This window comes from Hylobates moloch, unplaced genomic scaffold (assembly GCF_009828535.3).
Source record: "Hylobates moloch isolate HMO894 unplaced genomic scaffold, HMol_V3 SCAFFOLD_10, whole genome shotgun sequence".
Taxonomy (NCBI): domain Eukaryota; kingdom Metazoa; phylum Chordata; class Mammalia; order Primates; family Hylobatidae; genus Hylobates; species Hylobates moloch.
This window is the reverse complement of record NW_026652285.1, coordinates 82066622-82091511: the sequence shown is the minus strand read 5'-3', so window position 1 is coordinate 82091511 and position 24890 is coordinate 82066622. Positions and strand designations below refer to the sequence as shown.

Below are 24890 nucleotides of genomic sequence, written 5' to 3'. Positions count from 1 at the left end.
GAGAAATAGTTAAAGAACAGAACACCTTCTTAATGGTTTTTTGGTGTGCAATTTTAAGCTGTATTTCTTTAAATGTGACATGGCTCTGGGACTGAACCATATGTGACATGGTTTTATTAGGGTTACATATTTATATTTACATGTTGTACACTATTCTTCCAATATTCCTAGAATATGAGCATAGAATATTTTAAGAATTTTAATATAATTTTATAATAAAATAAACTTAGATACATTATGTCACAAAATGCATATGTATTTTTTTCCTAGATAAAACATAAGGCTTCAGAGGAATCACAAATCACACTTAAGAGTGTGATTCTACATTCCTTTCTGCATTCACTCTTTCCTCCAGTAAGGAGAACAAAGGCGAATACTTTGAGAAGCTCTAGCTTAACCCAAAGGCAATATTTAGTTTTCATGGATACATATATGAGAATGTTATCTAGGCCTTTTAGAAAGCCATGCAAGAGGTGTGAATGTTTAAATGTCATCTTTATGAGTAAGCATTTATATTTTGCTTCAGTTCTTAGCCAATAATATTCAAAAGCATGAACTAGAGTGCATATGAACCAATAGGAAAATAAGACTTACGTTTTCAGTGCAATGTCTTATTTTTGATGCACACGATTTTAAAAACTCTTCTACTTCCTGTTGCTGCCAAAAGTTTATACCAATGGCCTCTCACACTTATCATCCCTTCATCTCTAACCACAAAGCACAAAGCATACTCTCTAACCTGCCCTGTCTTCCCTCCAGCTTCTCCATGTCAGAGGTACAATCTGTATAATGTCAGATCTCCATTTGTATAATGATGAGGGTCAAAGGGCTTGGTGCCTTTGTTCATTTTATTAAAAAAATGAGGAGTGAGTGCTGTTGAGGGGTGAGGGCTTTCTAGGGAGTCCTGAAATAAATCTTGAAACATACATGGACATACAGAAAAGTATTTGAAGGAAAGCTCTGGAAATTTTCCTGGATGAAGGGCCTGGGGAAGGAGGAAAAGAAATAGAAGACAATTCAATGGAAGTTTCACTGATAGGCTGGCTGAAATCTGGAAGTACATTTTTATTAAATTATGTATTTAATTATTGATTTCCAAACCCTATATACTGATGACAATGGGATTGGAGTATATAAAGCACGTTTGCTACTCCTTCCAAGAAGCCAGCGAGACAGCTGAATAATATGCTTTTTTAAGAATTATTTTATTTTATTTTATTTTGATATGCTCTTTTTATTAAAGAGAATAAGAACGAATGTTGCTAGCTTCTTCAAATGGATACAGATGAATGACTGCATGGATACTTTTATTTTGGACCTCCGCATTTGGTTTTCTTGGTTCTTGCTCCCTAATAATTCTTTCATCAATAGAGAAACGCCCTGAAGGAGTACAGACATTAAGTGAAGGTTGAGAATTCCAGTCTCTAGGTTCTGAAAACACCCAGGTGTGGAGCAGAGTGTGAGGCCTCTGGGGAAGGTGCCCACCTAAAAACCAAGGTGGTAGTTTTGAGCAGAGAAGCGATTGCTCTGCAGGACCCAGAGAGATGGGTCTGAGGAGCAGAGAATGTTTGATTCTGATTCAAACTTATCCCCCTGGCTCTACACATACCCGTGTTGCCTGTTGCCTTCACCTTTGGCAGAGAGAAAGCAACTGTAAGGGCTCTAGGGAGCCTAGAGAAGAGGGAACAAGAGTAACTGACACAAGCAAGGCAGGAAGAGCAATGGACATGAATACATTTGAGCATCAGTCCAAGAGCATACAAAACAAGACTCTTCCAAGAGGATGGAAAGTTCAATCATTGATTCAGGCTTTTCTCAGCTCAGTTCCTTTCACTCACTGTGATTACGGGAGGAGGAACAGGCTGAGAGCCCACATCTAAAATATAAGCACCACATGCTCCGCTGTCATTAGTCAGGGAGATGGGAGGAGGGAGAAAGATAGGATCTGAATTCCTATCCAGATCACACCCCATTTTGGGGCTTCATTTTCTCATTTGTACAATGAAAGTTATCCAGCTTTGATATTTTATGGTGCTGTGAACACCCTGCGTGGTTCACAAGTCAGTGATGTGTAAAGTACAGTAGGACGGAAGCAGATCATAAGTGTTGTCCATGGGGGGTCAGGGTCATCTCAGTAAAAGAAACATCCAGGAGTTGGCATTGCACCTGGCATGTGATAGACAAACAATGCACATGCTTGACTTATTGAATGAACATACATATGGGTAGTTTTATCCTTTGAGCAAATGGTTATACATCTAAATATGTGTTCACATATTCTCTTTGGGATGGAAATATAAAAATGGCTATTGTGATGTCAATGACAATAAAAATGAGGAAATTAATTCAGAATGGGTTCTCCCTCTCATCCCAAAGCACAATCTCTAACTTCAAAAATATATTTAGATAGAAGGAATAAGTTCTAATGTTCAATACAGAGTAGGGTGACTAAAGCCAACAATAACTTATTGTCTACTTCAAAATAGCTAGAAGATTTTTGAATGTTCCCAACACAAAGAAATGATAAATGTTTGAGATGATGGATATCCTCATTACCCTTTTTGATCATTATACATTGTATGAATGTATCAAAATACCATATGTACCCCATAAATATGTACAATTATTATGTATCAATAAAAAATTGTAACTCTTCCCCAAAAAACAGTGATCAAAAATTTCTGTGAATCAATTGTTTTTCCAAGACACCTTAGTAGTAACAAAAATAAGTCAGCAAGGGTGTGATGTTGATGGATAATAAAGGCGAGCTAATTTCTTGTGTCTGATTTTGCTTCTATTTTTGGTCAAGAAGGAGAGTTTTCAGCCTGTAAAGTGCCAGAAAGAAAATGGCAGAAAGGGAAGCGAAGCCTAGATGAGCAGAGAAGATTGGAAAAATAATATAGCACTGCAGGGATATAAAGGCTCTTAGTGCTTTGGGATCAGGGTCCCGGTTCCCTTGTTGAATTTGTCTCAAGAATCTTGAACACCAGGAAAGGTGCTGGAAGCTCACACTCAAAGGTCTGATTTTCAAAAATGAGAATGAGGGGATCCTAAACTACATAGAAGGAGCTTGACATCATGACTAGCTAAATTCTAAAGTTAGCCTTCAAAGAACAGAAATGACAAGGAGCCAGCATGGGTTCATCAAGCAGAAACTATGCAGATTAATCTCATTTTCTTTTCTGTTCCAGGTCTCTGGAAAGAATAGGCAAATTGCATTTGAAAAGATCCAGAGTATTTGGATCATCACAGAATCCCTTATATTCCTGTGGACTACACAGAAACATGAGCCTTGGGTGTTAAGACAATTAACTTGTTAGTGGTTGCATGATCATACCCCAAAGATGTCAATTTAGGGTTATCAAGGGCCAAGAGATCTCTAATGGTGTGCCACAGGGCTCTGACTTTGGTTCCAACATGCCACATTTTCAGCAGTGAGATGATAAAAAATAATAAAAGATTGCTTCTTCAGATTTGTGGGGGTACTAAACTGAGAAGCAAAGTGAGGCTATGAGGATACCATAATCGTGAGCTACAAAGACCCTAACAATAGAGAAGAGGGTTTTCTACATTCAAAACTTGTTAAGCCCTAGATTCAAGGGAAATCTGATGCAGAAACACAACATGTAAACACAAGGATGGAAGAACTGCGCGTGTTTGAAATGGGAGGGAATGTCAGAGCCCTGTCAAATCCCATGACATCACTCCCCTACCCCCCTTCCTGCTGTGGTTCCTCAATGCCTCCATGAAAACCGCAACATTCTTGAGAGACAATCTAACAAGAAGAAATTTAATAGTCATAGCAAATCTACAAAGGACAGAAAAGTGCATAGCTCATGCTTACTTTTGTCTTTTGAGATTAAAAAGCAAAAGAATTCTGTAGGTCCTTCTATGTATGAGCAGGTAAAGTAGTATATGTATAGCTAGGGGAAACAGACTGAACATTTCAACTGAAATGATTCAGAAACAACAATTCTATGGATAAATGGAGTGAGGCTGAGCAGTGGCACACATGAAATGACTTTGAGGCCTTTCAAAACTGAAGCTGAAAGGCCACATTGCCAGCAAAGTCAGCCACATGGTCTGCAGCGTCATGCTCTATTTTGGGGGTGAGCAGCATAGCTCAGAAGGCATTGGGTAGCTCTGAGCATGATACATCAAGAAGACTAGCAACCAAGTGAAGAGTGTGCAGAGGGGAGGGACAGGGATGGGAAGGGTGTCCAAAGGCAATCTTATCATCTCAATACCAGCTGGAGAGACTGGGGCTGTGAGCACAAAGGAGATTTAGAGTGAGGATCTGGGAAAAACAGTAAATAACAGTGACTTTCTAATACTTGAAGGGAAATTAGAACTTAGATGTGTTCTGAGTAGCTCCAGGGGGCAGGATAAGGATAAGTGGGTGGAAGATGAAGGCAGATAAATGATGGCTCCATCAGAGGAAGAATTTCCCAATAGTCAGAACCAACTAAAGATGGAATGGGCAACTTGGAAGAAGATTAAACATGGATCACAGAGGTGTGTGGCCAGGGTTTGAGGACCTCTTCACAGGGCTGCTATGTCAAGGATTCAATGTTTGGATAAAGGATTGGAATAGATGTCTCCTAATTCTGAAAAGCAATGATTCTAAAGAAATTCCCATTTATACAGAGTCCCAAACCTTCCAAATGCCAAACAACCAGGATATTTGTTATGCTACTCAGTAATGACAAGAGACATTTGTCAAAATGTCCCTGAGGTTATATAAATTTCCAAAAGGACATTCCTAAAGCAAGATGGACTGTATCTAGGAGAATTTTAGTGAGTACCCTTGGTTGGTAAGCCACACATGCTCTGTGTAGTCACCGTTAACCATAATTGATCATGAATCTGAACATCCCATTCCCTAAACAGCCTGGACAAAGGAGTTCATCGTAACAAATACAATTCCTTCCACAGCTCTGCTTATATGTAATCCCACAGTAGATGCATTTATGCAAGTTAACTCTTAACTAATCAACAGAAACATATGTAAACTTACTTTGAAAAAGATTCTGATCACATTATACTTTTAAAAATGCATTGGCTTTTAAAATCATGTTTTGTAGGATCTTCAAAGATAAAGGGAGCTGGGTTGTGGTAATAATGTGTATTCCTGCTTACACAGCACTACAATCACATTCATGTGTTACTCTTGAACTTTAAACTCTTTGACTACCCACGCTGCTCAAATTCTTTTTCTCTCTCTTAAAATTATTTCTCATACATTGTCCCTACCCTCCCATGAGCTGATCCATATGTTAGATTATATCCTGTATCCTTTGAAGTGCAGGAACTTGTGCAGAGGACCTGAGAAGTTGTTTACCCACAACTATCAGGAACCATCAACACCCATGTCTCTAATAACCAGAGGGAAGGTGTGTGACTCTTAAACACATTTTACCTAAGTTGACCTCAGAAGTGTACCCTGGAGTACTTAAAGAGTCCAATGTTAAAGTGACTGCCAGTGAGTCCTTTGAAACATAACTGCAGGTTGCGGGTTCCTGTTTATCCATCCTGTCACTGTCCAGGAAGATGTGGAACTGGCTCTGGATTGACCAGATACCACTTACAGTCCCAACCATCTCTAGGACTCTGTGAGTCTGTACATAAAAGTAATCTGCTAAGATGTTTACAGAGATGCCCAACAGATATTTAAATTAGCCAGTGGACAGGACAACTATGTTAATTCTTACTTGCCTTTTATTTTACTTTTGTATTAAAATGAGGGATTCTTTGCTTCATGAAATATTCAGGTTGGCCTATATAAAAGATATCCTCTGGCTTAAACATCCATGATTGTTTCACTTTATAAAATCTGTCATTATGTGATTTATTTTAAACGTACACTTACCTAGAATATGCAAAGCAGAATCTGATACTCATATTTGAAGTCACCTATGCTGTAACTAACCATGCAACCTTGGGCAATTCATTTTTCCATTTAACCCCCAGCCCTCAGCACATTTCTGTGTAGATCATAAGGGTTGGTGTAGAGATTTATTGTTTGCATCCTTCCAGTTCTGATTTCTGAGGCACATCTGCATTAAGCAGAGCAAAGCATGGTTCTCCCTATACTCAACACTCATAAATGTATTATTTGCAAAATTTCCAATTGTGAGACACATTAGCGAGTAACATGTGTTCTTTAAATTGCCTCTTTTCCTCCCAAATATACCACGGTGGCTAAGAAATAACTCCAGAAATGGGAAGACTTAGGAATATATGTATTCATAATATACAAATAGCTCAATTCCCAAAGGATTCTGTAAAGATATCATAGGCTTTGAAAATATTTCCCACCCAGCTTCCATCATGGATGGCTCTCTCAATTTGTATATTTCCAATGAGGAAAATGAAAATCCCCGGAGGCAGAATACAGATTAACTTTGAGAATAAACACAGATATAAGGACCACAAACACCAAAGAAAGACTCCCCCGAAGTCAGAGGTGAAATGCCTTATGATTTCCTCAGGGCTCCTTCCCATTTGGTCCTCAATTACCCATCTGGGGCCGGTGCCTGCCTTGTGTGGCCACTGTGAAGGCTGTGTCTGAGTCTGGGCTGAAGGCGAGGTCCCCCTATGTAAGGATAGCAGGGCACTCATCTCATTAATAAAGCTCAGTGAAATGCAAGCCCCTTGGACCATCCTAGCGTCCAAAGGTCCCCAGGACTTACCAGCTGCTCTGCTGGTCCCGTCCTGCCCAGGTGATGGTTCTGCTGTTCGTGAACAGAGGATTGGCAGGTCGGGAAGCTGGGAGGAAATGTAATTTACTGCATCTGGTAGCAGAGAACAGGGAATACAATTAGTCACAGTGTTGGGAGGCCCAATGGGTTCACTGCCGAGACAGCAGCTTGTCTGCCCTACATAATGGACCGCTGAGGCGGCCACTGAACAGGAGGATCAGGGTAAACAAAGACAAGCATTTGCCCAGTGACTGGTATTCAGCAGAGTAGCTGAGGCAGGAGGGATCCTGGCCAGAGAGCTCAAGCCCCAGGATGGCTCTATGTATTAGAAGAGTCATCAGAAAGCTCTAGATTCTAGGAGGACAATGAGTTCAGTGACGGGGGGAAGATTCAGAGATGGGCTTGTGGGAGCCATTATCAGCTTGGTGGGATTGACAAATAGAAAACATCAAACTAGAAATGTACATTAAACAGTACTGAAAAACAGATCCATTCTCTGAACCAGAAATAAAGCTTTCTGTGTCTGATTATTATGTGGTTCATTCCCTGAACTGGCAATATAGCTTTATGAGCCTGATTCATTCAAAAGACCAATTTTATAAGCATTACAACAAATAGACTTCAGAATAGATCTCATGTTTTCAATATTGCAGGCTGGTGTTTCAGCTAGAAAGTCCTGAGCTTCTGAATGACAACACCCCTTGAGCCCACCATTAGCCCAGTTGCAGGGAATGTTGCTATGCAAAAGAAGGAGCCCATTAGCTTTGCTTGGGCAAATACCTCGACAAGCCTCTTTAGGGAGGTGAGACCTGGGGAGCATGAACATCAGCAAGCATGCCAAGGTATTGGAGGAAAGGAGGAAACCCCTGAGGTAAGACAAGACAAATCTGGGTACACCCCAGAAAGAAGTGGGAAAGTGAAAGCAGGAAGATTCCAGAAAGCTGGGCACCATGAGATGTGATTCCTTCCTTGCATCACAACCATATCACAAAATCCTGGAACGTCCATCGGTCATCAATGGTTACATCTTAACTGCCCACTGTAGGTCTATACTGAATATCCCACAATCACCACAAACTCAACATGCGCAAAATGGACCTTGTATCTCTGCTCACCTGCTGCTTCTCCTGTCCTCTATCTTGGCTCATGAGCACCACAGTTCACCTGGGATCCTCAGCAGCACCCTTCACTCTTTCCCCTGCTGGTATCCAATCTGTTCAATAGCCTCTGCCTCCTCCGCATTTCTCATCACTGACCCCTCCTCTGCATCCCCACTTGTACTGCTTCCATTCTAGCAGCTTTCTTTTTTATTTCTTGCTGAAGAGGATTGCAGACACTGGACTAGGCTTAGTTCTGTTCAAGACCAACCAGACCCTTTGCTGACTTGCAAATGAGTCTGAACAATCCAGAATGTATTGACATTAGACCATTATGTTCATAGGCAAAGGTAGAGTATCTCTAAGAAAACAGATTTTTTGCCGGGCGCGGTGGCTCATGCCTGTAATCCCAGCACTTTGGGAGGCCAAGGCGGGTGGATCACCTGAGGTCAGGAGTTCGAGACCAGCGTGGCCAACATGGCAAAACCCCATCTCTACTAAAAATACAAAAATCAGCTGGGCATGGTGGCACGCACCTGTAGTCCCAGCTACTAGAGGGGCTGAGGCAGGAAGATCACTTGAACCCAGGAGGCGGAGGTTGCAGTGAGCTAAGATTGTGCTGCTGCACTCCAGCCTGGGCAACAGAGTGAGACTCTGTCTCAAAAAAAAAAAAAAATAGATTTTTCCATATTAACCATTTGGGGAGAAGGAATGAGAAAGGAAGATTAGAACGCAGGACTTAGGGTGGAGTGAGGCTCAAGTTGCTTTCCCTCTCAGGTGCCTTATATGTGTTGGAGCTTGGATCCTGGATAAGGCAGACATGGTTGAAGGCGCCCCTCACTGCAAGGAAGGAAATTGAGCCTTTGAGATGATGGTGGACTGGGAAATGGCTGGAAAGCAGCCTGCAGGGACCCCCGAAGATGATTTTGGATTTGAGTCAGGGGCTGTGAGTGTAGCCACATGTCTGAAGTTGTGCATTATTCTCCATGTTGAACTGCACCTCCATGATTCTCTCTCTCTCTCTTTTTTTTTTTTTTTTTGAGACGGAGTCTCACTCTGTTGCCCAGGCTGGAGTGCAGTGGCACAATCTCGGCTCACTGCAAGCTCCGCCTCCCAGGTTCACGCCATTCTCCTGCCTCAGCCTCCCGAGTAGCTGGAACTACAGGCGCCCACCACCACACCTGGCTAATTCTTTGTATTTTTAGTAGAGATGGGGTTTCACTTTGTTAGCCGGGATGGTCTCGAGCTCCTGACCTCATGATCTGCCTGCCTCGGCCTCCCAAAGTGCTGGGATTACAGGTGTGAGCCACCTCCATGATTCTTAAACTTAGGTCACAGACTTCTTTCCTTTAACTCTCACTGTGGAAGGCTGTGGGAAGGGTCTGTGCCCCAAAGCAGCACAAGGCAGAACTAGAAAGAGCAGCAGCTTGAGGTCAGTGGTCCTGAGGGGGTGGGGGTGGGGGGTTAGGGGCAGGTGGGTGACAATTGTCTGTGGGAAGAATGAAGCAGTAATCTAGGACAAGAGGGTCAGTTTAGGAAAGAAGGGATGACCAGAGCAGATTTGTAGAACTTCCAAGATTCACTGATAATTTCCAGAAATCTGTGGAATAGGATCTTGATGAATTTGACTTTCTGCATTCAAATAAGATGGAGGCTGGAGCCCAAGTGAGATCTCATGGACTGGTCACATGTGTGTCTGCATACTCAATGTTTTAGCAGTTAAAAAAAAAAACAAAAACAACTACTTACAGACAGGGAATTTTCCATCTGAAAGAACATGTGATTCCCAGGGCTTATGTCTCAGCCTCCTCCAGGAGACAGCTCCCTGACAGATGGGAGTGGATGATGGAGTTACCTTTGCCAGATGTTTACTGGCTACAAGCTTGAAGGCTACAGCACTTGGAGGGTTGGGCTACATGGCTTCTGTTAAGAGATAAGGGAATGGGCTGGGCACAGTAGCTCACACCTGTAAACCCAGCACTTTGGGAGGCTGAGGCAGGCAGATCACTTGAGGTCAGGAGTTTGAGACCAGCATGGCCAACATGGTGAAACCCTGTATCTACTAAAATGCAAAAATTAGGACTAGTGGTGCGTGCCTGTAGTCCCAGCCACTTGGGAGGCTGAGCCAGGAGAATCGCTTGAACCCTGGAGGCGGAGGTTGCAGTGAGCTGAGACCACGCCACTGCACTCCAGCCTGGGTGACAGAGTGAGATCCTGACTCAAAAAAAAAAAAAAAAAAAAGAGAGAGCAAGAGAAGGAGTGGAGAATGGGGCATCAGAAAGAGGACAGAGCAGCCCCCTCAATATATGATTAAGTACTAAACCCTAAGGTTATATAGACAGGAAGTGTCTGATAGACCAGCACAAAGAGTAACAAACAGGCCTGCCAAACCTTCAATGGGAAAAACTTCTTCAGGTGGCCTCAATTAATAAGCTGCCCTCTTCCTGCCAAAGTCAGAATAGTCTAACACTATTCTCCCCACTGACAGAGAAGGTGGAAGGCAGTAACTTACAGAGTAGAAATTAAAGATGAGTGCTGCTTCTTAGTTCTAATCCTGCTGAAATATTTACAGTAGCTATGAAGAATCTAAACAGCTAAAGCCAGAGAAACAAGACTGATGAAAACTCTTCTTAAAACATAACTTAGGCTGGACACGGTGGCTCATACCTGTAATCCCAGCTACCCGGGGGGCTGAGGCAGGAGAATGGCTTGAACCTGTGAGGTGGAGGTTGCAGTGAGCCAAGATGGCACCACTGCATTCCAGCCTGGGTGACAAGAGTGAAACTCCATCTCAAAATAAATCAACAAACAAACACATAACTTATAGGCAACTGAAGACTGAGGTTTGCGAATAACTGGTATGAAGGTTTTGATGTGGGAAACGCTCTAAGCCACCACAGACTGGTACGGGATGGGAACCTAAGAAGATCCGTATCATACACCAAGGACTGAGATAGGCCCAGGACAGACATTTTCCTTTGCCTGTTCTGGCAAGAGTTTTGCATCAGCTCCCTCCTCAGTGGGTAAAGAACAGAATTAGCACCAGATATATACTATATGCAACTTACAGTTGTAGAAGACATTATGCCTAAGACAGTGAAAACCAACCCACCCAATAGATGAGTGTTCTGCTATGTAACAACAATGTGTGTTGGCAAGGGAGGAGGGGGGGTGTCAGAATGTATATGACCAGGAGATTCTACTCAAGAATAGAATAAATTGTTCTTGATTGCCCAGGCTATCATGCAATCAAAAGCCACTGGTGATCTAGCAGTACGGTACCTCTGTTTCCTCTGCCATGCATAGAGGGACACACTTAGGGTACCTGAGATGGGATCATTACACACCCAGACACCAGCAGCTATCTCATAGCACCTCACGAGTTGGGATGCTTTTGCTGCTTATCTGCAGTGTCTGTATAGTTATATAATCCTAACTGGACCTGGATTCTGTAATCTGCATGCAACAGAAATTAACTGTGTTTCTTAAGTCATCATTGTTCTATAATAATATCTGGTTAGTTTTTTGTAGCAAGTTGGTTGATTCTAAGAGGGTCTTGGCAACTTGGGGCCTTTGAAATTGAAGAATGAGAAGATAAAGAGACATCCCAAAGTCCCTCAACTGGGATGTGCTTCACCACAGTGTGACTCTATATACATCAATCACATTCTGGGATGTACGTGTTCCCGCCTTCAAACTTCTTTCTTTGCTAATAGATGTGGTATGACAGATAAAGAGGTCACCCAGGCTTGGTGATAACCACAGATGGCAGGAATTATAATGCAGGGTGACAGGTTAAGACCACAGAAACTCTTCCCTGGGCCATTTCCTAAGAAATGAGATCCCTAAGACTTTTGCATCCTCTTAAGCCTGAGCTCCCCCATCCCGGAAGACAGAGTCTGTGGGCAACTTTCTCTGAAGGCTCTTTTCAGTTACGACTAGGCTTCTTACCACCTCTATGAATGGCTTAGGTGGATGAGTGAAAATAATGGGAAGCAACGCAGAAGAAAATGAAAGAAGTTTGAGGTAAAAATGAAAGAGGTGGTGAGAGTTTATGATGCGGCTGCATTTTTGCTTGTTAACAAGTCATAGAGTATGACAGGTCTCCATGCCCCACACAGACTTCTCAGGAACATGACATACAGGGTCTTTCCCTTCCCTAATTATCAGAGAGATGTCTAGGGAAATTCCTGATTTGAGAAGGGAAGGGAAAAAAAAAGTGAAAGCATAAAAGGCCAACATGCACTCTTTGGGTAGGTGTTCATGGGTCAGTGTCCCACACTGCATCCCAGCCTGACATGCACTGTATTATTGCTATTTGTGTGGCACGTCTCAGGTCTTCCCAGACTCAGGGAAGCCTGCCATCCTCCCCATGCTGTACCCACAATTCCCCAAGGCCACTTCCTCAATCTGTGCCCCACCCCCAAAGCACAGAACAAGTGCCCTGACTGGGTCACACCATAGAGTCTTCCTAGAAGTATTGTAGGTCTGCTTTTCCTAGAGTCCTTGCTAGCTTGGACATGACTTGGCCCTGCTTACATGCACTCAGAGCATGAAGTTTAATTTAGTACCTTCCTAAAGATCACCTGGGGAGACAAAATCCAGGTCTCCTGCTAGGGGAAAAAAAATTTAAAAATCACAGGTTTCTTTGTTTGTTTGTTTTGCCAAAGTCAGAACTATCCTTCATGCAAATACCTTTGACTAATCCAGAGAAACACATTTTTAAACCTTTCCCCATATATTTCCAAATGACACTGGGAAAACACTGATGCCAATTGTCATCCTGGCTCCTGATCATCTTCCTAGTCTAGAGGTTGACCTTTTTCGTTTGTTTTTAATACAAGACCTTGCTATCACCCAGACTGGAGTGCACTGGTGTGACCATAGCTCACTGCAGCCTTGAACTTCTGGGCTCAAGGGATCCTCCCACATCAGCCTTCCAAAGTGCTGGGAGTACAGACCTGAGCCACCACACCCAGCCCTAGAATGTGACTTTCTAAGAGCCAGGTGAGCAGACAATATCTGGTCTTTCCAACAAGTCCCTGCATTGTAAAGCAGGTCTAGCTGAGGGCCAAATGAAAGTAGGAATCGTGGGTTTGCAGCTGAGGATAGGGAGCAAGGGGAAGGGTGAGAAGTACACAATCTCAAGTTCATCCCCACAGTCCAGGTAAGGAGAGGAGAGGACAGAGGAAAGGTAGGGAAGGGAGAGAAGGCGAAAGACCTGCTCTTGCCACCAGGAAGCCAGGACCCCGCTCCTGCCTTCCTATGCTCTGAACCAACTATCCCACACAGGGAGGGAAGTTTTTGCCCAGCCCTGTTTCTATGGAAGAAACGACAGTTGTCTGATCAGATAGACAGAGAGAGAGAGAGAAAGCAAAGAAAATCCAGAGGCTGTAGAAAGGTTTCCAAACACCAAATATTTCCCCCAAATTTCCTAAACTTCTCACGTGTGTTTCAACCTGAGGACCTAACCACCAAGACAAATGGGCTCATCCCTACAAGGGACCAGGTCCTGATGTTAGTACTCTTCTTTGCTGGGTACCTTTCAAGAGAGGCCCAAGCAGTGAGCGTTGGGACTAATGGGAAGGAGAAGAGCCAGGCCAATTTTGTAAGAGGAGAAACAGTGAGCCAAAAGACAGTTCCTGAAGAAGAGAGGCAGGAAGGCTTGGAATGTGGACCTCCTCAGTGGCCTGCGACCAGCGCTGCTACTTCTTCTGATGCCTTTACAAATCAACACAGTACCTCTTCCTTAAGCCCCTGTTAATGAAACCCCCTAAGCTGACCAGGATTAAAACATTCATCCACAGTCGGGGCAGAGAGCACTTACCTCCATCTGTACTGGAGAAACCCTGTAGGAACAAAAACAAGGCAGAGCGTTACTCTACATGTGGGGGTACAATCCCATCTTTTCCCATCTTTAAAGACTTAACCCATCTTTCTCCCATGCCCAGGCCCAGAATTTGACTGTGCTAGGAAAACGCAATGATCTCTTTTCTTCTGGACAATTTATTTAGAATTCCAAAATTATAATTTCCAATTTATACTAAATTTCTCCCAATAGAGATTTATTTCAATGATCTGGCAAATATCCTTGGTCATGTTGGAGAATGATATCAGAAAATCCCATCCTAAATTGATTTCATTAGATTGCTTTTCTGTCACTCATAGGTACAGCAGAAACAGTTATAAAATGGAGGGAGGTCCTGAGATGTTTGTTCAGAGCCTACTGGTTTTACGGACTCTACTCTTTGATACACAGCACCATCTGTGTGTTCTTTTTTTTTTGAGACGGAGTCTTGCTCTGTTGCCCAGGCTGGAGTGCAGTGGCGCAATCTCGGCTCACTGCAAGCTCCGCCTCCTGGGTTTATGCCATTCTCCTGCCTCAGCCTCCTCAGTAGTGGGGATTACAGGCACCCACCACCACGCCTGGCTAATTTTTTTGTATTTTTTAGTAGAGACAGGGTTTCACCACATTAGCCAGGATGGTCTCGATCTCCTGACCTCGTGATCCACCCGCCTCGGCCTCCCAAAGTGCTGGGATTACAGGCGCCATCTGTTTTTATATACAGTAAAATTTCATGTATTTACACTCTTTGTATTTGGAATTCATGTCCACTTCATAGGGAGTTGCTTCTGGCCTTTTCATAATAAAAGACTCAAAAAGCAAACTATAATTAAAGCCACAAAGAGCATGTTTATTCTGCTTCATCAGAACTGGTTTTAGAATTCTAGAGTCCAATAAGAGAAGGCTTTTCAGGCACGAGGCATATCAGGGATCCGGAGAGCAGGCAGATGGGGTAATCTAATGACTCTTCCCTATGCCTTGCAGCAGGCCAGATGGTCCCACACCCAAAGATATGTCATGCTTAGCTTCGGGATGGCCCCTGGTCCTCACACATCTGCCCCTCATTTCATAGAGTTTGTGGCTCAGATTTCTCATCAATGCCAACTGGCCTGTTTCCCAGTTGGCACCATTTTGCTAGGCCTTACTTCCCCATGGAAATAACTTCGAGAAATCGTGTTTGTTTTCTTCACCTTCTGAAAGTCCTTGAAGGATTTTTCTGTCTCCTTCAGTTTCTCTAGGATGATTTGCTCTTTGGCAGATATCTGGGACTCTTCACTTTCTAGCGTTTGTATTTCTTGCTCCAGCCTGGAAAACACACAAACAAAGGACAAGTTACTTCATTGTCCTGCCATCCACGGGCAAGAGAGCAGCTCCTTCCTGCTGGGCGATTTGTACCTTCCTGGCAGCCTTCCTTTTACATTATGCTGAAGAGCCAGGCCAAGGTTTTACATTACACAGCATCCTGTGTTTCCAGCTCTGCGACTGGGCAGACATTGGTCAAGGGAAATCAACACAGCACTGCCTCCACTGGTTCACAGCCACCACTATGCAATATGCTTCGATGTCTCCCTGCCAACCCTATGCATGCGCACCTTTCTTATTTGGAGGGAGATTATATTTACATAGCATAGGACATAACATCAGAAGGAAAATAGCTTCACATTCTCCTGGCCGGCTCAGAGTAAGTGCTCTCTCAGGTTGGCCAAAAAGTAAAGGGCCATTCTTGCTCAAAGGAAGTATGTTGCCAAGAAATAGCTGGTGGCCACTACCCTTGGGAGCCTGGTGTCCTCTCCCTCTGTGGCCTGGATTCTACTGCCAAAAAGAGGCGAAATGAAGACGACAGATGCAACTGCCCTGCCTTCTGGAACTTTCCTCAATTTTCACAGCCATCCTATGTATTTTATAAAAGGGAAATTTCAGCACTGCCAGGAGCCTCTGGAAATATTCCAGAACAGCAGCTGCAGCTATGATTTGGGGAAAGTCTCAACAGCCATATTCTTTCAGTGAAATGATAATAATTACCACCAGTGTTTACTGAGCACTTATCCTGTGCCAGGAACTGAGCTAAGAATTCATGTGGATTATTTTATCCAAAATTCCCAATGACCCTGTGAGTAGGGAATCCCCATTTTACCAATGAGATCACTAGGGCTTGGCAAGGTGAAGTAACCTAGTAAAGCAGGCTTTAGTGCCACAGAACCTTGAAGCAAGGATTCAAGCCAGGTGCTCTGACTCTAGACCCCGTTCCTAACCATTGAGCAACATTTACCACATGAGTTCTAAAGTGTTCTCCACATCCCCCACCTTGTTAAACATTACATATATTGGCATAGTAGGATGGCACTGATATGCAGCAATGTCTTCAGGAATAATGAAGGGATAAACGTTCTCTTGCTAAAACTCTAGACTGCTGTGCCTCTTGAATTAGTTGATCTGAATTTATTCATTGGTTCATTCATTCAATCACTCATTCATTCATTTTTTCTTTTGGTCTCTTTCCCCTCTGTTGTGCTAGAAGCTTTGCTGCTGAGTCTGTGTCTGCCTATATAAGTCCCCTCCCTTGCCTTCCTCCTTTTCCATCTTTTTTTGTTTGTTTGTTTGTTTTCTTTTTTTTTTGAGATAGAGTCTCACTCTGTCACCCAGGCTGGAGTATAGTGGTACGATCATAGCTCACTGCAGCCTCTACCTCTTGGACTCAAGCAATCCTCCCACCTCAGCTTCCCAAGGAGCTGGGACTAAAGGCACACACCATGCCCAGCTAATTTTTAATTTTTTTTTTGTAGAGGTGAGGTCTTACTATGTTGCCCGGGTGGGTCTTGAACTCCTGGGCTTTAAGTAATCCTCATGCCTCAGGCTCCCAAAGTGCTGAGACTACAGGCGTGAGCCACCATGCCTGGCCCTCTTTTTCCATCTTTTAATCTGCTCTTGGGAACTGGCCATTAGACTTAGACCTAAAATAAGGAGTTCAGAGTGGGGTTTTCTGAAAGGTAAGGAACACCAAGATCCAGGCATGAACTTATTTAGCGACATACTGTGCCCCTCAGATGGCCTTTCTGTTTCCTTCCTGGGTGTCAGAAAAATGACCTCTGGAGGGATAAGTCTTTGCAGCAAATCAAAACCCATTACTTTGGGTTATGAAGGCAAGCCCTATATCCAAATTAACCTCCTCCAAATGAACACAGCTCTGATATATTTGTCATTTCACTCAGGGTAAAAGTAGAAGTCCTATAGCTTATAAGTCCCCATGGTATCTAGCCTCCCAGTACCTATCAGCTCCACTCCACCAACGTGCCTATTTCACTTCATGCATTAGTCAAATAGAGCCACTCTTATTTGCCCACATGTACCCCATGTCTTTTCCTCCTCTGGGAAACTCAACTCAAACTCCCAACCATTCTTGAAGTCTCAGCTCAGATGCCACCTGTCATGAGGCATTCACAGATTTCACTGCCAGGAAATAACATCGCTTCCCTCTGAACATTTCTTAGCACATTATTTTGTTTTATCAGAAGTCTTATCAAGTCTACCATGTATTAGAGCAGCGGCTCTCAACTGAGGTGATCTTGTCCCTCAGGGGATATTCGGCAATGTCTAGAGATATTTTGGTTGTCCAAAGCTCAAGGGGGTGGGACTGGTGTTACTGGCATCTAATGGGTAGAGAGGCCAGGGATGCTGCTAAATATCCCACAGTGCACCGGATGGCACCCTACAACAAAGAATTTTCTGGCCCCAAATAATAACATAAATTATTAATTTCCCCTACTAGATTATAAATTCCTCAGATGGAGGGGACAAATGCTCAATACACCTACGTTGAATGAATTCAAAAAGCTGAGCTAAGTTGCACAAAGGTGTGGCCCAGCCAAGATAAGACTTTCAGAATTTTGGAGACGAGAGTGAATTCTTCAGCAAGCTTTAACTTGAGAGGCTGTGTGTGGGCGAGACACAAAGATAATTTACGGAGAGGGGGATGACCAATCTAGAGATATGAACATAGAGATATAAAACTTCTTTGCTGTTCCAGATGTTCAGCAAAATCTTCTACACACATCTGTGTAAATTATTTTGGGGGGAGTAAGTAAGGAGATATGAGTATGAAATAGGAACACCACACGAGACAGTCAAATTATCCATCTACTGAATTAATTCAATGAGTAGAGGAGCTCTGGACTAGAGGTCCCTGTGTAGACTGGATGATACTACCAACCAGCTGGGCTGTGAGCAGATTTTATTATTTATTTATTTATTTATTTATTTATTTATTTATTTATTTATTTGAGGTGTGATTACAGGCGTGAGCCACCATGCCTGGCCTGAGCAGATTTGATTTAAAGCTCAAAGTACAGAGTACTTTAGCAGATATTTAGGGTGTGCAGTAGATTATATTATTCTTGGGCCGGTTGCGATGACTCATGCCTGTAATCCCAGCACTTTGGGAGGCCGAGGCGGGCGGATACCTGAGGTTAGGAGTTTGGGACCAGCCTGATCAACATGGTGAAAGCCCGTCTCTACTAAAAATACAAAAATTAGCTGGGCATGGTGGTGCACACCTGTAATCCCAACTACTCTGGAGGCTGAGGCAGGAGAATCACTTGAACCCAGGAGACAGAGGCTGCAGTGAGCCAAGATTGTGCCACTGCACTTCAGCCTGGGCAACAGAGTGTGACTCCATCTCAAAAAAAAAAAATTACATTACTCTCAAAAATATTCCCTTCCTTCCTCCCTTACTTCCATGGGAAGAGTACATGCTTCCCCAAGCCACTGATGTCAATCTTGATTATGTGATTTGCTCTAGGCTCATGGTGGATGGGATACACTTCCCAGTCTCTTGACACTGGCTGCAGCCATGTGACCTGCTTTAGCCAATAGGATGTGAGCAGATAAGACACAAGCAGAGGCTTGAAAAGTGCTTGCCCAGTTGAGCTTGTCCTCTTGCACCCCTTCCAATGCCAAGACAATAACTTATCTGGGCAGCTGCTGCCCCTTCAGGCTGGACCACAGAAAGAACACACACGGAATAGACCTGAGGCCAAGCCATAGATAGGCACAGTGTGCCCTGGCCCTATGGGCTTCAGGGCTCTCAGCTATATAGTTCAGATGCACCTGAAATTAGAGCCACTCAGCTAAGCCCAGCCTAGATCAGCAAATACCCAGCCTACTCACAGAAGTGTGGGCAAGAATAAATGACTTTGGGTTTAAACCACTGAATTTGAGGGCATGTTAGCTAGCATTATTGTGGTAATAATGAACTGGTACAGGTCAAATAGAAGTGTGTATACATTATATATATATCCTACTAATATATATCCCAATAATGTATATGCCAATTATATAATACATATACACATATATTTATATGTGTGTATATGTATTTATATATCCCAATAATACCTGAAGCTAAACGATTAGAAAGAACATAAGGCACCCTCTCTCGTCCCTTAGCTAATCCTCAATCCTCTGAGAAATCTGGAGGGAAACAGGGCACCCCTTCATGAGAATTAAGACTGAAGAAACAGAAAAATGTCAGTGGTAGTTGTCTCTGAGTAATGGAATTAAAGGTGATTTCATTTTTAAAACATAATTTTCAATATTTTCCCAATTTAAAAAATTCATTTGTTACTTATCTAACCAGAATGAAAACAACAAATTCCCTTTTCAAAATACCTCCTGAGGCTTTCTGCTGAGAAGGCAGCATCTCCCAGCCTGTGGCATGAAAGAGGGGCCAAGAGCCTCAGCTTCCCATGTGTCTAGTGAAGGGGAAATGGGAGCACCCCAACATCTATTTAAATTCAAAACCAACATTTACGGAGCTTGTTTGGTTGGACTCTGAGCTAGGCACTACAGGGGATTCTAAAACAAACAAGATCGTGAGAAAAATGGCTGACTAAAACCGAAAATGGCTGTCTCTCAGTAACTCACTTCTTCCAGTGAAGCAACCTCAAGTGGTTAAGAATTCTCTGCGACCTGATGCCCACTGGCTGGCCTGTCTCCACAGCGTGCCCTGGCCCTATGGGTTTCAAGGCTCTCCGCTATATAGTTCAGGTGCTGAAGATTTGGGTCATGATACTATGTAATTGAGAAGGAACCAAGAGAGAGGGAGAGAAAAAAAAAGGAACGAAATGAAACCTTTGTGATAACAACAACTGAGTTTCAACCCAAATGGAACAAATGAAGGAAATGAAGAGTTTATGTCAGATCCAATAGCAGATTTTTCTATAAGTTCACATGTGGCCTTGGGCCAGGCTCTGAAGGTGTGGTCAGTCCAGGCTGCTCTCTTTCTCAGGAAAACCTGAGTCCTGGGGCAAAGCAGCTTCCCAAGGAACAGAGTGTCATGGGGTTAACAACAGTCATCCCAGCCAGGCTTCAGATGCCACTGTTTTGTAGTTTCATGACTGAAATCTAATGCAGTCTTCTCTGGAAGAGCCAAGTAGATATTGCTGTGCTAAAAATAAAGAATGGGCAGGAAGTGTAATTTATACGCAAGGTTAATTGAGGATCCGTAGGCTGTGGCAGGTGCACATAACAGCCTCTAACCTGCTTGCTCAGTTCCTTCTGAGCAAAAAGCAAACTGTAATAAGCCATAAGGAAAGGTGACACACTGCAGCTGTGTAGGTTTAATTTACTGGAGATGAGGTTGCAATCATGGCCAAATGGTCTTATAAAATCTACCTAACCCCAATAGATCATCCTCACAAGAAAATAGAAAAGAACTCTCACTCTGGAAAGTGCATCGATCATGTTCTTATTTCAAAGTTTATTTAGACATTCATCCATCTAACTTCATGCAAACACCTTCTCTGTATCAGGCACTATGCTGAGCACTAGGGATGGAGAAATAAATCAGACACAGTGTCTGCTCATGAGACTTCTTGGTCAAGTAATGCAAACAGCCGTGTGAGCACATAAATTACAATACAAACCAAAAATAGCAATAATAGAGGAAAGAACAACATGCTGTAGAATAGTTGGTTCTGCCTGGGAGTGTGTGGTGGGGATGCTGAGTGGTCTTCTCAATATCAATTCTTCCCCTCTTCCAAACTAACAGAATCCTTATTTGGTTGGGGATGGCAACGTGCCCACCTGAAAAAAATCATGTATCCTAGCTTCCACTGAAGGTAAAGCTGGCCACGGGACAGCTCTGGCCAATGAGATGTAAGTAAAAATGATCCGAAGAGACTTCCACACAACTCCCTAAAAGGGAAAGGAGGGCTGGGTGCGGTGGCTCATGCCTGTAATCCCAGCACGTTGGGAGACTGAGGCTGGAGGATTGCTTGAGCCCAGGAGATGAGACCAGCCTGAGCAACATGGCAAGACAAGACCGCCATCTCTACAAATAATAAAAAGTTAGCTGGGCATGGTGACATACACCCTTAGTTCTAGCTACTCTGGAGGCTAAGGTGGGAAGATCACTTGAACCCGGGAGTTCAAGACTGCAGTGAGTGATGATCCCAGCACTGTACTCCAGTCTGGGTGACAGAGCGAGACCCTGTCTCAAAAAAAAAAAAAAAAAAAAAAAAGGAAAGGAGCGTTGGCTTAGGTGACATTTGCCTTTCCTTCCTTCCTGCCAGGTACAGGGACCTGGTGCTAAAGAGATGCATTCGTTTCCAATTCCTGCTGTAACAACTACAAAACTTAGTGGCTTACAACAATCTAAATTTATTATCTTATATTTCTGTATGTCAGAAGTCTGACACGGGGGTTGCCAGGCTAGAATCAAGGTGCTGGCAGCGTTGTGTTCCCTTCTGCAGGCTCTAGGGGAGAATCCATTTCCTTGCCCTTTTCAGCTCCCTGAGGTCACTCACGTTCCGTGCCTCATGGCTCCCTTCCTCCATCTTCAAAGCCAGCACTGTTGCATCTCTCTGACCTTCCGTGCAGCCACCCCTCCTTCTGATTTCTGCCTCCCTCTTCCACTTTTAAGGATCCTGTGGTTATACAAAGTGTACCCAGATAATCCAGGATACTCATCTTCCTATTTTACGGTCAGCTGTTTGGAAACTTTAATTCCATCTGTAATTTTAATTCCCCTTTGCCATGGAACCTACCATATTCACAGGTTCTGAGGCTCAGCGTGTGGACATCTCTGGGGGTCCATTATTCTACCTACTGCAAGGGATCTGATGCTATAGGCAGAGCAGTATTCCTATGTCCACAGGGGCAATAGTATGTCTGAGTGTGCAGAAAGAGAGACAGTGCCTGGGTCCCAGAGGGCACGATGGAAAGACTACACCACTTCTGGAATGTCTGGCTCCAGACTGCTTGTTATGGGCTTAAGCCTCTGTTGTGATCATAGCTGAATGCAATTCTCAACTGATACAGGTGGTGAGAAAAACTTGACAAAGTAGATGATGCATTAACTGGGCCTTGAAGGATGCATTCACCAGGTGGAAAAGAGGAGAAAATGAGCCAGGCAGAGGAGAGAGCATGGGCCAAGGCCCAGCATATCACATGTCCCTCCTGTCACTTAGGAGCATGTGGCCTTGTGTGGCCTTTTTGGGTCACAGCCTGCGCTGCCCTCCAGCTTCATAACTCAGCACGGTGCCTCGGATAGGTTCTCGCCGTTCCTGTCCCCACTCCCAATGGCTCACTCATGCTCTCCTTCTGCTCTACTTGCCTGGCTCTCAAATACCTGGCCTTCAAGGCTCTGCTGAGAGCCTACCTTCCTGCAAGGCCCAAGCAAAGAGAAGGGAAGACAGAGCATGCTGGCTGCTGGGGACACCGTGCCATTCAATCTCCAGTTCCTGCTTCCCAGATCCTCAGCTACTCCTTTGCCCTTCTGACTTACAAAAGCCAATACATTGGGAGGCCAAGGCGGGTGGATCACTTGAGGTCAGGAGTTTCAGATCAGCCTGGCCAATGTGGTGAAACTCCATCTCTACTAAAAATACAAAAATTAGCTGGGCGTGGTGGCAGGCGCCTATAATCCCAGCTACATGGGAGGCTGAGGCAGGAGAATCGCTTGAACCTGGGAGGCGGAGGTTGCAGTGAGCCAAGATCATGCCATTGCACTCTAGCCTGGGTGACAGTGCGAGATTCCATCTCAAAAAAAAAAAAAAGCCAATATATTTTCCCTTTGCGTGGGTGTTGGTCAGTTGAATCCAAAGGAGCACAGACAAATACAACTTGGTTTTTAATCGTTTTACTATTTGGAGAGGGTCTTGCCTGTCAACTCAGGTGGGCTTCATTTTTCCTTCCCCATCAATGATGATAATAATTATTATAATACTAACAATTCTAATATTGTTTTTGCTAGATACAGTAATATATGTAACAATAATAATCATAAGGATTAGGATTATTGAGTGCTTACTGTGTGCTTGGAACTGTTATGAGTGTTTTACATACATTATAATACTTAATCTTCACAATATCCCATGAAGTAAAAAAATCTGCAATTCCCATGACACAAATGGATGGATACACAGGAAGAGCACTGACTTGTCCAGGGTTGCAGAGATGATGTGCAGCCAGAATTTGGACACTGGTGGTCTGGCTGGGGATCCAGTACCCTTTGCCCCTATCCTTGACAACCTCCCATGACCACTTGCCCTTTTACCTTCATTCCCTTAAGAACACACATTGCAACACAATATATATTTTTCAAGCTCACAGAAGCACAGGTCAGACTGGGAGTAGAAGCCATTGAACCTAATTGCTCTCCAGAAATATGAAGTCCTTGAACTGTCCTCCACCCAACGATTATTTCACACCTGCTTGAACTTCTCCACACATGGGGAGTTCACCACCTCCCATGGCAAGCCAATCCCTCTTAGGACACTTAGGCCCATCATAATGCCCATTCACAGATTTAAGCAATGTATCCCTCCCTATATTTTTCATTATCTGAGTTCCATCCCTTGAAAGGGCAAAGATCAAATTTAGTAAACATCATGAATTATAAGGGCTCCACTCTGGAAAATGGGAAGATCTGGGGCAAACAAAACTTATTTTCCATGGTGGAGCACAGATACAAAGAGGCCTAGCAGTAGGAGGTGGTAGAAAGAGCAGAAAAGGAAAGGAGTAGAAAAACCAAGGGGAAAGAGGACTCCTGGGACGCTTCATGCAGTGAACTCAGCACCAACTAAAAGAGGAGGCAAGAGAAGCAGTAAAGAAGTGCTCACAAAATTCTCAGGACCCTATGAACACTTCTGAAAAAGCTTTAAGCAAGACCAGCATATTCCTGACGATGGGCTGAGCCTTTATGAAATAACTCACTATTGAGGGACATAGACTAGGATTATGCCCTACCCTATAGCCAAACACATTGCTACTCAGTTGACATGGGTTTGAATCTCAGTAACTGCTCTCAGAATAAAAGGAGATGCTGACCAACTGGCTTAAGGTGCTTAATTCAGACCTGTTCTCTTCTCTGGAACTGCAATTTCATAGTTGAGCAGTCAAGTGGGGTGCCTGTCTGGCCAACCTGCCAAAACAAGAACCTCAGGAGAAGTGTTTGCTGCTCAGAGGAGAGGAAAGCTGCCCACATGTTTATGAATTCAGCACAAGTAAAAGTGGAAAGGGGACTTCATCCTCCCCTTCTTTCAAAGCAATGTCATTCCTGTGGCTGAGCTGGGCATATGGCCACACAGAGTAAAGGCCACATCTCTCAGCATCCTTTGTAGCCCCATGCTCTGGCCAAAGGGATGTAAGTGAAAGTGCTATATATCAGCTCCTAGAATCTTCTTTAGCCCTTTCTTCTCCAGTTCTTTCTTTATCCTTTGCCTGAAATGCACATGCATGCAACTGAGGCACTAACTGCCATCTTGGTCACTGTTGACAAGGATCAATCTTTAGGGTTAAAGTGGAAAAGGTCTGCATCCCTAAGGAATTCATAGGGCACAGCCACCAAACAGCTCTTAACTGCATGCCTGTGGATGTTTACATAACTGCATACCTGTGGATTTTTATTGGAAGGAGAAATAAGCATCTTGCTTAAGCCACTGTTATTGTGGGTCTCTGTTCCTTGCATCCACATGGAATCCTAATTAATACAAGACACTTACCACATATTGTTGAATTTGAATGAATGCTCTTAGAATTGTGCTGAGAATTGGGGATCCCAGCTAATCAGAGCTTAGAGTCTTATCCATGACTCAGCAGCAGAAGAAAAAAAAATGAGCAATTGCAAGGTTGTGAATTCATTACTGCTAATCTACGCTTGTAAATGGGGTTGGCTGGAACTGTGCTTTGCCCCCCCTTCTACTCCCCAAATCTCTGCCACATCCAAAGTCTCAGCAGAGAACTTTCTAC

At 43.6% G+C, this 24890-nt stretch overlaps 1 protein-coding gene across 7 annotated transcripts in view; it reads right to left on the bottom strand.

Moving 5' to 3' along the window:
* Positions 1 to 24890, bottom strand: part of PALM2AKAP2 (PALM2 and AKAP2 fusion) — a 533392-nt gene that overhangs the window by 219800 nt on the left and 288702 nt on the right. For 5 of the 7 annotated variants that reach the window (XM_058445343.1, XM_032164831.1, XM_032164830.2 and 2 more), the window contains 3 exons: positions 14834 to 14948; positions 13626 to 13647; positions 6693 to 6794 (listed from right to left, as the gene is read on the bottom strand). Coding sequence is in view for 6 of the 7 variants with exons in the window: in XM_032164831.1 (XP_032020722.1) it covers positions 6693 to 6794; positions 13626 to 13647; positions 14834 to 14948 (239 nt within the window). In the remaining variant the exon portion in view is untranslated. The remainder of the gene's footprint in view (positions 1 to 6692; positions 6795 to 13625; positions 13648 to 14833; positions 14949 to 24890) is intronic. The other 2 variants (XM_032164836.2, XM_058445342.1) reach the window with 1 other exon arrangement.